At 47.1% G+C, this 15,000-nt stretch overlaps 1 protein-coding gene across 3 annotated transcripts in view; it reads left to right on the plus strand.

Annotated features, from left to right (window-relative positions):
• LOC123747303 (excitatory amino acid transporter-like) overlaps window positions 1-15,000 on the plus strand; it is a 99,742-nt gene that overhangs the window by 14,991 nt on the left and 69,751 nt on the right. Inside the window, exon 1 of one of the 3 annotated variants that reach the window (XM_069319791.1) lies at window positions 11,161-11,301. The exons of the other annotated variants lie outside the window; for them this stretch is intronic. Coding sequence (XP_069175892.1) covers window positions 11,280-11,301 — 22 coding nt within the window. The 5' untranslated portion in view covers window positions 11,161-11,279. Of the gene's footprint in view, window positions 1-11,160; window positions 11,302-15,000 lie in introns of those variants that run through there. 3 annotated transcript variants of the gene reach the window in all.

A 15,000-nucleotide genomic window follows, 5' to 3' on the forward strand; every position in this document is an offset into this window, starting at 1 on the left:
TATGGGTGGCCATGGGTGGGTGTTATGGGTGGCCATGGGTGGGTGTTATGGGTGGCCATGGGTGGGTGTTATGGGTGGCCACGGGTGGGTGTTATGGGTGGCCATGGGTGGGTGTTATGGGTGGCCATGGATGTTCCTCTGTGAAGGGCTGTTCTACTTTCTCAACTTCCTAGAAAGATAAATTATTATTATTAATATTATAATATTATTATTACATGTGAGTGGGAATTTCCTGAGATATGGACAAGGGTTCAAAGATGTGGATGAGAGTCCCGACATTTGCCTGAGGGCCACCGTCTCTAGTGGCCACGACAGGGACAGCAAGACGGCGGGTTGCCAAAGGTCCTCCCATTATACCCCAGGAATATTTCCAACTGAATTTTGAACTGGGCATTTACAGCTTGGTGGGGTGGGTGATCTTATGAGTTTATTTCCATCTGGGTGAAAAAAACCTGTCCTACACAGTGTCTTGTTGAACTTGACTTCTTTGTCCCTTGTATGTGTGAGTTACTGTGGACCTTTTAAAGAAGATGTCTGGATGCAGGCGATGAGTCACAATAACGTGGCTAAAGTATGTTGACTAGACCACACACTAAAAGGTGAAGGGACGACGACGTTTCGGTCCGTCCTGGACTATTCTCAAGTCAATTGTGAGAATGGTCCATGACGGACCGAAACATCGTCGTTGTCCCTTCACCTTCTAGTGTGTCGTCTGGTCAACAAGATGTCTGGATTAATATCCTCCAATATGTTCGGTATTCTGAAGGTTTGAGAAAGATTAGGCCTGTCGTGTCCGCAATGTTGTTAGTCCTGTAGTCCTCGACCTTTGATGGTATGAGAGTCGACTTAGTCGATCTGCACTGGACTTTTTCCGATGCAGAAATGACCTTTTGCAGTGAGGTGGGCATACCTGGGTACACTAGTCCGCATGGGGGCACATCAGGGATTTATACAGTTGAATAACTTCTTTATTTTAAATTAATTCAAAGGTCATTTGGTTATTCCAACGGTTTGGTTTAATATTTTACCACGAATCTTATTTTTGAACAAGTTACAATCATCCCACACAGAGATCACACTACAAGTTACAATCATCACACACAGAGATCACACTACAAGTTACAATCATCACACACAGAGATCACACTACAAGTTACAATCATCACACACAGAGATCACACTAACGTGATGCATCAAATGAACAAATCCACAAGGGCAGTGACGAGGATTCGAACCTGCGTCTGTTATAATCTAATTAAAGTTACAATAATTTTTTTTCTTTGTATTGTGAGGGCGTGTTGTTGATAGTTGTTGATGGGGTAGGTGTGCATTGTTATTTCCTGTGTGCAAAGGCTCGCATGTCCCAATATTGAATAATTTTACCTATCTTCTGATCATGTGTTGAGGTCATTAAGATTGACTTACCCAGGCCTCAATATCGTTTCCGCTTCCTAACATTACCATAATTCTTGGTGTCCTCTGCAAATTGATGTTGTGGTTTGTATAGTCTTTTCATCAATGTCGTTGATGTACATTGCAATAAAGGGTTGGCTCATACGTCAGGCTGCGAGCAGCCGCGTCTAACAGCCTGGTTGATCAGTCCAGCAACCAGGAGGCCTGGTCGACGACCGGGCCGCGGGGACACTAAGCCCCGGAAGCACCTCAAGGTAGGTGGCCTCAAGACTGAACTCTGTGCATACTCCACTCAAGACTGAACTCTGTGCATACTCCACTCAAGACTGAACTCTGTGCATACTCCACTCAAGACTGAACTCTGTGCATACTCCACTCAAGACTGAACTCTGTGCATACTCCACTCAAGACTGAACTCTGTGCATACTCCACTCAAGACTGAACTCTGTGCATACTCCACTCAAGACTGAACTCTGTGCATACTCCACTCAAGACTGAACTCTGTGCATACTCCACTCAAGACTGAACTCTGTGCATACTCCACTCAAGACTGAACTCTGTGCATACTCCACTCAAGACTGAACTCTGTGCATACTCCACTCAAGACTGAACTCTGTGCATACTCCACTCAAGACTGAACTCTGTGCATACTCCACTCAAGACTGAACTCTGTGCATACTCCACTCAAGACTGAACTCTGTGCATACTCCACTCAAGACTGAACTCTGTGCATACTCCACTCAATACATTTCTCTAGTTAGATTCATTTCCATTTAAGACGACCCTTTTGTTTTATTTGTTTTAACTCTCGGTTTATCTATTCTAGTATTTACATTACATACAAAAGTTTTTACATTCTTGTACAGCCACTAGGACGCGTAGCGTTCCAGGCAGGTCCTTAATCCTAATAATTCCCCGGAATACAACCCCGTCCGAATCATTTAACAAACAGGTACTCATTCACTGCCGGGTGAACAGAGGCTCCAGTTAAGGATTGGCGCCCGGTCAATCCTCCCCGGCCAGGATTTTTGCCGTTTATTCCATGTGTTTCTTGGTTTCTGTGCCAGGTTGTTCGAGTATCCCGGGGAGCCGGTCGGCCGAGCAGACAGCACGCTGGACTTGTAATTTTCTGGTCCTGGGTTCGATCCCAGGTGCCGGCGAGAAACAATGGGCAGAGTTTCATTCACCCTATGCCCCTGTTACCTAGCAGTAAATAGGTACCTGGGTGTTAGTCAGCTGTCACGGGCTGCTTCCTGGGGGTAGGAGGCCTGGTCGAGGACCGGGCCGCGAGGACACTAAAAAAGCCCCGAAATCATCTCAAGAAGATATTGAAATTGAAATTGAAATCAATTTCAATATTTCAATATTTCAATCTCAAGAAGATAGATCCCCTCATCAAAGGCTTTAGAGAAGTTCATGTTCACTATAATGAAATTCATTTGTGTAGTTAGTTCTTGTTCCCCGAAATGTAAACAGATACGTTAGGCAGAAAGAATGTTGTATTTCTTACCCAACCAGGATGTATTTGTTTTACAAGATTGTTCACTGTGAGATGGGGCATGGGTTCCTGCTTTATTTTTTTTTTAATTTTGCCCCGAGGGGCGAGTTTATTGGGCAGCGCCACTCCTCCTGTGAGTGGACACACCGCCATAGTGACAGTATTGGGCAGCGCCACTCATCTTGTGAGTGGACACACTGCCATAGCAGCATGTACAACACTCCCCAATAGGAAGAGAACCCGCTGGGTTGTTCATCCTGCCACTTGTACCCAGACACAGCTGGGACTTGCTTAACTGTCTCAAGTGAACAGCTCTTCAAACAAGATGATTAACATCTGTGAACCCTTAAAATCTTACGTTATCTTGCGGCTGCAAAATGTTGGAATCTTTTAAGAACAGTATCAATATTTGACAAATAGTGTTTTCCTAACTTTCGGGTCCTCTCCACGAACTTGCGATATATCTATAGTTTGCTGCTACTGTTTTACAGTGGGTTAGGCTGTAGAGGGCGTGACTGACCTCTCAACTGCCAATCAACAGGTGTACAGATTCCTGAGCCTATTGGGCTCTATCAAATCTACATTTGAAACTGTGTATGGAGTCAGCCTCCATTACATCGAAGTGTGGGGGTGGGGGGTGGTAGTAGGATGGTAGGGGGGGTAGTAGGGGACGGGGGTACTGGTGTGGGTACGGGGGAGGGCGTGCCGGTGTGGGGTCAGCTGTGGGAATGGCAGAGGGCGCTAGAGGACGAACCATCACACAGGCAACACGTGTATCTATGTCCTCGTCTCTCACGCCTCCTCCTCTTCCTTCCTCTTCCTTGTCTTCCTCCTTCCTTACGTGTCTCATACGGGTATATTCTTACCCCCTGCTGTGTGTGTGTGTTTGGTGGATCGCGTTTCAGTTCTTGGGCCCCGCCTTTTAGCTATGTATCATCTGGTAGAATGACTCCCGTCTATCTTGTAAAGATATCTGCATTTGAAACTTTATATGGAATCAGCCTCCACGGCTTCTCCTTCTCCAAGTATGTAGCCAGCCTCCACTACTCCTACTCCATGTATGGAGTCAATCCCTCACAACTCCTACTCCAGGTATGGCATCAGCCTCCACAACTGCAGAAGGCCTACTGGCCTATAGGAGGCAGCTCCTGCTTATATATACCAAAAACTTGTGCATGTCTAACCTATGCTTGAACCAGTTTAGCGATCCCGCTTCCATTATTTCAGCCTAATAATTTGTTCCATAAATCAATAACATCTCTTCAACAACGCTCTTCAGATCTTCCACATAGATGGTAACTCCACCGTCCTTGCTATCTGACGTGTGCATCATGAAAGAGTTAATGTCCCTTGACTTGGTAGATGATCAGTAGGTCTCTCGATCGCAATCGCATATTAACCATGTTTCAGTGAGTGCTATAACATAACTCCACTACGGGCTCACCATAACCTGTGCTACTTGGAACTTTTTGTTCCAAGTCGCTGAATCTTAAACAACAACAACGGATGCTATTATATTTTACCTGTTCAGTACACGTCGGTGCTCAGAGGTCATTCCATCCATCGGGAGCCGGTCGGCCGAGCGGACAGCACGCTGGACTTGTGATCCTGTGGTTCTGGGTTCGATACCAGGCGCCGGCGAGAAACAATGCGCAGAGTTTCTTTCACCCTATGCCCCTGTTACCTAGCAGTAAAATTGGTACCTGGGTGTTAGTCAGCTGTCACGGGCTGCTTTCCTGGGGGTGGAGGCCTGGTCGAGGACCGGGCCGCGGAGATACTAAAGCCCCGAAATCATCTCAAGATAACCTATAAGATCTTGATCCTCACACTTCTACAGTTAGTATTTACAATCAACTTTTCTGTGCTTCCATATTAAGTATATTTGTGTATCACTTTACCGGAACATCAATTCTGTTGTGATGACAAAGGTTGTCTTCCCCCTTTTCTGAGTTGTCTAAATGTTGGCATTATCTACACCAATACCACTAGCCATCTTGAGGGTATCTTGAGATGATTTCGGGGCTTCTAGTGTCCCCGCGGCCCGGTCCTCGACCTGGCCTCCACCCCCAGGAAGCAGCCCGTGACAGCTGGCTAACACCCAGGTACCTATTTTACTGCTAGGTAACAAGGGCGTAGGGTGAAAGAAACTTTTGCCCATTGTTTCTCGCCGGCGCCTGGGATCGAACCCAGGACCACAGGATCACAAGTCCAGCGTGCTGTCCGCTCGGCCGACCGGCTCCCCATGTTAAGGCTTGAATATTATTTCATCTAATGAGTTTAGAAAGGCTGTGATCTGCACCTGGAGAGGCGAGCCCCGTCCCTCACAGTCATGGTGGTCGTGTCCATGAAAGTCTTAGTTATCCATGAATGGTGTTGCATTATTCACGCTGCCTTAATACAATCTCTCGCGTCATGCCCTCACCTTGGCAGGTAGACTGCACATGATCCGGAGTTATATCTGATTTATTTTATACTCATATCTAACAGTACTTTATATGCCTTCAACATTTCCCACTCTTCTACCTAGACAAATATAATTTCCACCTACTGAGAGGCAATGTAATATTAGGCCTAATATAGTGTATTAGAACTAGAATTATTATCTAATTATTCTATTAAAACTAGAATTGCTTCGACAGGTTAGGCTGGGTTAGGCTAGGCTCTTTTTGTTTCATTTACAAATTATTACACTGCCGTTTGGACTAATTAAAAAATATATGTCAATTTTTTGGGGGTTCAACAGTACATTTTTGTACGTTTGACCAAATAGTTGCTACATGTACTATCATTTTTTGGAGGATGGATGGTTAGTATATGGGAGAGTGCCATGGTTGGTGAGGACAGAGTGCCATGGTTGGTGAGGACAGAGTGCCCTGGTTGGTGAGGACAGAGTGCCCTGGTTGGTGAGGACAGAGTGCCATGGTTGGTGAGGACAGAGTGCCATGGTTGGTGAGGACACAGTGCCATGGTTGGTGAGGACACAGTGCCATGGTTGGTGAGGACACAGTGCCATGGGTGGTGAGGACACAGTGCCATGGGTGGTGAGGACAGAGTGCCATGGTTGGTGAGGACAGAGTACCATGGTTGGTGAGGACAGAGTGCCATGGTTGGTGAGGACACAGTGCCATGGTTGGTGAGGACACAGTGCCATGGTTGGTGAGGACACAGTGCCATGGTTGGTGAGGACACAGTGCCATGGGTGGTGAGGACACAGTGCCATGGTTGGTGAGGACAGAGTGCCATGGTTGGTGAGGACAGAGTGCCATGGTTGGTGAGGACAGAGTGCCATGGTTGGTGAGGACAGAGTGCCATGGTTGGTGAGGACACAGTGCCATGGTTGGTGAGGACACAGTGCCATGGTTGGTGAGGACACAGTGCCATGGGTGGTGAGGACACAGTGCCATGGGTGGTGAGGACAGAGTGCCATGGTTGGTGAGGACAGAGTACCATGGTTGGTGAGGACACAGTGCCATGGTTGGTGAGGACACAGTGCCATGGTTGGTGAGGACACAGTGCCATGGTTGGTGAGGACACAGTGCCATGGGTGGTGAGGACACAGTGCCATGGTTGGTGAGGACAGAGTGCCATGGTTGGTGAGGACAGAGTGCCATGGTTGGTGAGGACACAGTGCCATGGTTGGTGAGGACACAGTGCCATGGTTGGTGAGGACACAGTGCCATGGGTGGTGAGGATACAGTGCCATGGGTGGTGAGGACAGAGTGCCATGGTTGGTGAGGACAGAGTACCATGGTTGGTGAGGACACAGTGCCATGGTTGGTGAGGACACAGTGCCATCGTTGGTGAGGACACAGTGCCATGGTTGGTGAGGACACAGTGCCATGGGTGGTGAGGACAGAGTGCCATGGTTGGTGAGGACAGAGTGCCATGGTTGGTGAGGACAGAGTGCCATGGTTGGTGAGGACAGAGTGCCATGGTTGGTGAGGACAGAGTGCCACATCAGGTGAGTGTAGGTGAAGGGAAAGCACTGTGCCTGCCACCTGGGAGATATATATATATATAGAACACGTATATCTCTCCCACCTCTTTCCTCCACCCCCCCCCCCCCCCGAGCCCTCGTCCTCCTCCCCAGCCCTCGTCCTCCACCCCAGCCCTCGTCCTCCCCCCCAGCCCTCGTCCTCCCCCCCAGCCCTCGTCCTCCACCCCAGCCCTCGTCCTCCCCCCTAGCCCTCGTCCTCCCCCTCAGCCCTCGTCCTCCTCCCCAGCCCTCGTCCTCCCCCCCAGTCCTAGTCCTCCTCCCCAAACCTCGTCCTCCCCCCCAGCCCGTCCTCCCCCCCAGCCCTCGTCCTCCCCCCCAGCCCGTCCTCCACCCCAGCCCGTCCTCCACCCCAGCCCGTCCTCCACCCCAGCCCTCGTCCTCCCCCCCCAGCCCTCGTCCCCCCACAGCCCTCGTCCTCCCCCCCAGCCCTCGTCCTCCCCCCCCAGCCCTCGTCCTCCCCCCCCCAGCCCTCGTCCTCCTCCCCAGCCCTCGTCCTCCCCCCCCCAGCCCTCGTCTTCCCCCCCAGCCCTCGTCCTCCTCCCCAGCCCTCGTCCTCCCCCCCCAGCCCTCGTCCTCCCCCCCCCAGCCCTCGTCCCCCCCACAGCCTTCGTCCTCCCCCCCAGCCCTCGTCCTCCCCCCAGCCCTCGTCCTCCCCCCCAGCCCTCGTTCTCCTCCCCAGCCCTCGTCCTCCCCCCCAGCCCTCGTCCCCCCCCACAGCCCTCGTCCTCCCCCCCAGCCCTCGTCCTCCCCCCAGCCCTCGTCCTCCCCCCCCAGCCCTCGTCCTCCCCCCCCAGCCCTCGTCCTCCTCCCCAGCCCTCGTCCTCCCCCCCCCCAGCCCTCGTATCCAACCCATTCACCTGTTAGATAGTAGTGTTTGTAACTATCTTCACCATAGTAAACACATTGCCGGTCTATACAATTAGATAGTAGAACATTGTACTATTCATTTTATAGAGTGAGAAAAAATGAAGCTAAAAAACTAATTAAAATATTCCTAGGCCTAGTATAACACACATATGTACTATAATAGGCCTCAGATATTGTGTATTAGGTCTGGGAAGGTTAGGTTAGGGTTAGGTTAGTTTGTCTTTGCAAAATACGTAGAAAATACCTTTCCGGTTTGTTCAACTCAATAGTGCCAATTTCTACTTTTTAATTGCGTTGTAAGTTGGGTGGTATTGGTTGGGCCTCAGCTCTGGGACTAATATGGAGGCACACCTCCATGCACGGAGTGTGTGCCAAGCAAGCACTCTATGCATACACTGCACCTGCATGTGGTGTGTGTGTGTGTGTGTGTGTGTGTGTGTGTGTGTGTGTGTGTGTGTGTGTGTGTGTGTGTGTGTGTGTGTGTGTGTGTGTGTGTGTGTACTCACCTAGTTGTACTCACCTAGTTGTGTCTGCAGGATCGAGCATTGACTCTTGGATCCCGCCTTTCGAGCATCGGTTGTTTACAGCAATGACTCCTGTCCTATTTCCCTATCATACCTGGTTTTAAAATTATGAATAGTATTTGCTTCCACAATTTGCTGTGTGTGTATGTGTGTGTGTGTGTGTGTGTGTGTGTGTGTGTGTGTGTGTGTGTGTGTGTGTGTGTGTGTGTGTGTGTGTGTGTGTGTAATTACCTAAGTGTAATTACCTAAGTGTAGTTACAGGATGAGAGCTACGCTCGTGGTGTCCCGTCTTCCCAGCACTCTTTGTCATATAACGCTTTGAAACTACTGACGGTCTTGGCCTCCACCACCTTCTCCCCTAACTTGTTCCAACCGTCTACCACTCTGTTTGCGAAAGTGAATTTTCTTATATTTCTTCGGCATCTGTGTTTAGCTAGTTTATATCTATGACCTCTTGTTCTTAAAAGTGTGTGTGTGTGTGTGTGTGTGTGTGTGTGTGTGTGTGTGTGTGTGTGTGTGTGTGTGTGTGTACTCACCTAGTTGTACTCACCTAGTTGTGTTTGCGGGGGTTGAGCTCTGGCTCTTTGGTCCTGCCTCTCAACCGTCAATCAACAGGTATACAGATTCCTGAGTGTGTGTGTGTGGATGTGTGTGTGTGTGTGTGTGTGTGTGTGTGTGTGTGTGTGTGTGTGTGTGTGTGTGTGTGTGTGTGTGTGTGTGTGTGTGTGTGTGATATACTTGACGTCCACAACTGCTAGCGTGACACAGGTATTGGAGGAGGTGTTGGTGGTGTGTATTAGTAGGAATGAGATGGAGAGTGAGTAGGGAGGCTTGGCAGGTGTCGGGGCGGTGGGCACCTTGATGAGCTCACCAACCCACGTATAGGTCACCTTACGGGCTATTCATGCCCGTGCCACCTCTTGGGTGGCTTCATCAATCGTATAGGTCTTCCCGGGAGCGTCCTGGCTCTTCAACCTTCCCAGGTGTCTCTACCTCAACTCATCTACCTTCTAGCCCCCTCCCCCCCTCTGTCTATCACCTCCTGGGCCCTCCCAACCACTTGGACTGGACGGTAGAGTGACGGTCTCGCTTCATGCACGTCGGCGTTCAATCCCCGACCGTCCAAGTGATTGGGCACCATTCCTTTCCCCCCCGTCCCATCGTAAAGCCTTATCCTGACCCTCTTCTAAGTGAGTAGTCTAAGTGTTTGGCCTGTGGATGATAAGTGAGTAGGGTTGGTGAATTGATGAGACGCCCGTGCCAAGTTTCACTGACTTTGAACTCACTTAAACCCCAAGAAATTGTTAAAGGAAAAGTACTTAAAAAGAAAGTATACTTAAACTACCACCGAACCACCACCACCACCACCACAGCTAGCAATAGTGGTATAACTACAACCGATAATTATAGACACTCATACGCACGCGCGTGCACTTGCACAGGCCAATGCACAAACAAGAGACTGATTGATCAAGATTAAACCCCCTCAAGAGGTGGCACTGCATGAATAACCCGTTAACAGACTCGGAAATATTCAGTGACATTTCACAACTAATAATAACGTAACAGTCAGGTTGAACGGAGGAGAGGAGAGCTACTGGTTGTTGACCAGACCACACACTAGTAGGTGAAGAGACGACGACGTTTCGGTCCGTCATGGACCATTCTCAAGTCACAATCGACTTGAGAATGGTCCAGGACGGACAGAAACGTCGTCGTCGTCCCTTCACCTTCTAGTGTGTGGTCTGGTCAACATACTTTAGCCACGTTATTGTGACTCATCGCCTGCATAGAGCTACTGGTTAGTACATCAGTCGGGAACATACACAGCAACGCTCCTGTGCCAGGTAAGTCCACTACGGGCTCACCATAGCCCGTGCTACTTGGAACTTGTTCCGAGTAGCTGAATCTATAACAACAACAACAATACATCAGTCGTTGGGCATGTATTCGCTGACAAGGCTTACAATCATTTAAACTAATCCCTTTACTATATTTCCCAATCCTATCCTGTGGGTAGAGAGGATAATAATGGGTCACACAATGGGATTTAATCCTGGATTCCCAGGATTTATTAAGGATTAGCGTCCTAAGACAGCCATCTTCAGATTAAGAAACACTTCACCTTAAAGATCAGGAGCCAGATTCACGAAAGCACTTACGCAAACACTTACGAACCTCGACATCTTTTCTCAATCTTTGGCGGCTTTGTTTCCAATTAGTAAACAGTTAATGAGCTCCGAAGCACCAGGAGGCTGTTTATAACAATAACAACAGTTGATTGGGAAGTTTTCATGCTTGTAAACTGTATAATAAATGTAACCAAAGCCGTCAAAGATTGAGGAAAGATGTACACGTTCATAAGTACTTGCGTAACTGCTTTCGTGAATCTGGCCCCAGGCCAACTGTTGCCTTGACATGTTGACATCATCTCACGATGGGTAAAGCCACAGTAACGAGGCAGGGACCCTAACAACCACTGTTCCTACACGTCAGAAATGAGAGCAGTGACGACATTTGGGTCCATTCATTGAAGACCCTTATCGGGTCAAACTGATAATTGTCTGTATTTTCCAGATTTCACTGCGTATATGTAGGTGCGTGATTATATGTGTGTATATGTTAACTATATGTTAAATATGTCTTACCATAAAGCTTTTTCTACTAATAATGTTTAATATTAACTAAACATCGCAGGAAGATCGATGTATTAAGGTGTGTTAATGTTAATATTATAGATTAGTGCCTCCTTAATAGATAAGCCTACTCATCAATGTTATCTAAATCAGGTGAGTGGGAAGAGGGTTGACTGGTGGTGTTATCACCATGTGGGGGGGTGTGTGATCAGAGGGGCAGTAGCAGTGGTCCATCAGAGTGTAGGAGAGTGTGCGTGTGTGAGGCAGTCATAGCTCGCTCCATCCACTGCAGAGCGTCCATACCGTCCAGGAAACAGTTTGGGTCATCAAGCGATTCATCGTGAATGATGACTGATGACAAGCCACGTGAGTTTAGCGGTGTTAATATTGGATTACTTGTCAAGCGCGCGCGCCCACACACACACACACACACACACACACACACACACACACACACACACACACACACACACACACACACACACACACACACACACACACACACAGTCTCAGCCTGTGTGTGTGTGTGGACTCCATACACGGCCTCAGATATAGATATGACTATAATTACACTTAGGTAATTACACACACACACACACACACACACACACACACAGTCTCAACCTGTGTATGACTCCATACACAGCCTCAGATATAGATATGACTATGAGCCCAAATGCGTCAATGACATGTAAACCAGTTGATTGAAAGTTGAGAAAAATGTCATTGCTGGGGCGTGATTACAACATTAGCAACCCTCCATGCTACTGGAATAAATACATAATTCTCCGATATAATACAGGGATTTACTAATGAACTTCTAAGCCCTTCCTTTCATTCCTTTAACACTGATACAAATATATCACCAGCCTCATTACTCGTTGCATTTCACATATAAGTTTATATAACTCGGCTTTTGCAACAGGTCCCAAAGTTGGCATTCAACGCATGAGTTTAGTAAATGGTGATATAATGAAATTTATAGTAGTCTGTTCGATGGCGTTGCAGTGTCTGGCGGATACAAGAAAATTTCAACATTGCACTGCCGGCTACTTAATGGCGAACACGATTAGGCTTGGTGGGGTCAAACGGCCAGAGGCATATAACTCCATAGTTACTGGTTAAGTGGTTAAGGGTTCATGACAATCAACGTTCTTAAGAGGCCATTACAATCATCAGACCTTAGTGCAATAGTGCTAAGATTGTAGTTTTGAACTCGGGAAAGCCAATCACATCTATGGTCATTCTAGGCTGAAAAAACTGGTTATGTTTTTTTTATTTCACACACACACACACACACACACACACACACACACACATATATATATATATATATATATATATATATATATATATATATATATATATATATATAGAGAGAGAGAGAGAGAGAGAGAGAGAGAGATATAGAGATATATATATGCGAACAAGCCTGAATGGTCCCCAGGACTATATGCAACTGAATATATATATATATATATATATATATATATATATATATATATATATATATATAAATATATATATATATATATATGTATGTATATGTAATAAAACGCAAAAGTAAGCCAGCAATACTGAAAGCTTAATGTTGGTAGAAAGTGCTAGGACATTCCAACAATGTTGGCACTCTGAAGCTGGCACCATGGCACTCACCCAGTCCTAGAAGCCTCCTCCCCCCCCCCCCTTGGGTGAGGCACTAACCCCCCACACCCTAGTTACCCACACTCTACTATAACCCCCCCCCCCCCCTCCCCTACCTTGCCAAACCCATCGGAAATATAACAAATTCTCATAAAAAGGATTGGTCAAAATTTTGCTGATAATTGACTAAAGGTATTTAAAAGAGCTCAGCAATTCCATTTTCTATGACATCACAATCAAATATCAATGAAATAAAAATGCATTTGTGTGAATAAATTTGAACAATGTATATTAGAAATATGTAATCGTTTTGGACAGGTATATGAGTTTGTTATATACAGTACTGCCTATATAGGAAGTTTTAATGGTGTTATTGATTTCTCTAAGAAATACTGACTGTAGGGTATAGTCACTGGAGTATATGCTCACCTAGGTGAGCTTGTAGGGGTTGAGCTTCGGCTGTTGGGTCTCGCCTTTCAACTATCAATTAACTGGAGTACATATTCCTAGCTTTATTGGGGGTCTATCATATCTACATTTGAAACTGTGTATGGAGTCAGCCTCCACCACATCACTGCCTAATGCATTTCATTTATTAGCTAGTCTGACACTAAACAAATCTTTGTAATGTCTCTATGGCTCATTTGGGTCCTCAGTTTCCACCTGTGTCCCCTTGTGTGTGTTCCATCCGTTCGTGTGTGTGTGTGCGTGTGTGTGTGTGTGTGTGTGTGGGAGGGGTGAGCGTCCCGAGATAGTAATGAAATAAGGGCGAGATAGTTGGGAGATAGAGAACTAATGAGGCCTAATTGTTAATTTGACTCGGGATCCACTACCCATCACACGCACACACGCACACACACACACACACACACACACACACACACACACACACACACACACACACACACACACACACACACACACACACACACACGGTGGCTGTGTGGCTGGGCCGGTGGCTGAGTGGACAGCACGCTGGACGCGTGATCCTGTAGTCCCGAGTTCGATTTCGTTCGCTGGCGAGAAACAATGGGCAGTGTTTCTTTCCTTCTGATGCCCCTGTTACCTAGCAGTAAATAGGTATCTGGGAGTTAGTCAGCTGTCACGGGCTGCTTCCTGGGGTGTGTGTGGCGTGAAAAAAGTTAAAAAAGAATAGTTAATAACAGTTGAGAGACGGGCCGAAAGAGCAGAGTTCAACCCCCGCAAGCACAACTAGGTGAATACACACACACTACCCAAACTCATTCACACACACATGTCTAACCTACGCTTAAAACAATCAAGCGATCCACTCGTCTATTGTTATCTGCTATATTGCGTCTCATTGAGCTTTGCCTGTTGCAGGGATCACAGAACTCCTCTCTCATCTCCCACCTACAGCATCTAGGTGGATGCTGTAGGTGGATAGGATAACCTATCTGTGGGATAAGATAGGATAACTGTAGGATAACTGCAGCTGTAGGATAACCTTTATAGATTAAACCTGTAGCACAGTAGTCTACGACCTCGTCTCACAATCAAAGAACCCGGGTTCAATCACCGGGCAGGACAGGAACGATTAGACACGTTTCCTTTCACCTGATGCCTCTGTTTACCTAGCAGGTAATTCATACCCGGGAGTTAGGCGACTGTTGTGGGTTGCATATCCTGGGAGAGGTCAGTATAGGTGCCCATGGGTGATTGATGAAGATTAAGCCACTCAAGAGGTGGCACGGGCATGAATAGCCCGTAAGTGGTGGCCCTTTTGAGCCATTACCAGTATCAAGAGCTGATACTGGAGATCTGTGGAGGTGCGACTGCACCCTGCGTGACGGGAGATGTCTCCCGTGGAATGTTACAAGCGCAGGTTAGTTTGCAGTTTCCTTAATTCCTGTATTCTTATGATTCCACGAAAGGTGGAATTGTTCACGAAAGGTGGAATTGTTCACGAAAGGTGGAATTGTTCACGAAAAGTGAAATTTTTAGCCGTCCAATTTTGAATCATTGCATAATTGACACTTTTAATCTGTTCAAGAACATTAACATCTTGATTAACATAATTTAGCTTTTAACAACGTACTCGCTAAACCATCCACTGGAGACACAGGAGAGAGACACTCAGAGTTGACTTGATGAGTCAGTTGTCACTCAGAGTTGACTTGATGAGTCAGTTGTCACTCAGAGTTGACTTGATGAGTCAGTTGTCACTCAGAGTTGACTTAATGAGTCAGTTGATGCTCTCAAGAGAGGAGCAACTACCAAAGGGACTCATAATTGACTTAACCTCCCCCCCTTCAGAGACAGGATCAGCTAGAACTGCTAGTTACGATGTATCGGGGACATCAATGCATGCTCTCACTCGCTGTCATCAACGTGATCTACCATAATAATGCATTCATGTAAATCAATGTTAACAATCTCTGTGATTGATGGCTGACGTGT

Source organism: Procambarus clarkii, chromosome 94 (assembly GCF_040958095.1).
Source record: "Procambarus clarkii isolate CNS0578487 chromosome 94, FALCON_Pclarkii_2.0, whole genome shotgun sequence".
Classification (NCBI taxonomy): Eukaryota; Metazoa; Arthropoda; class Malacostraca; order Decapoda; family Cambaridae; genus Procambarus; species Procambarus clarkii.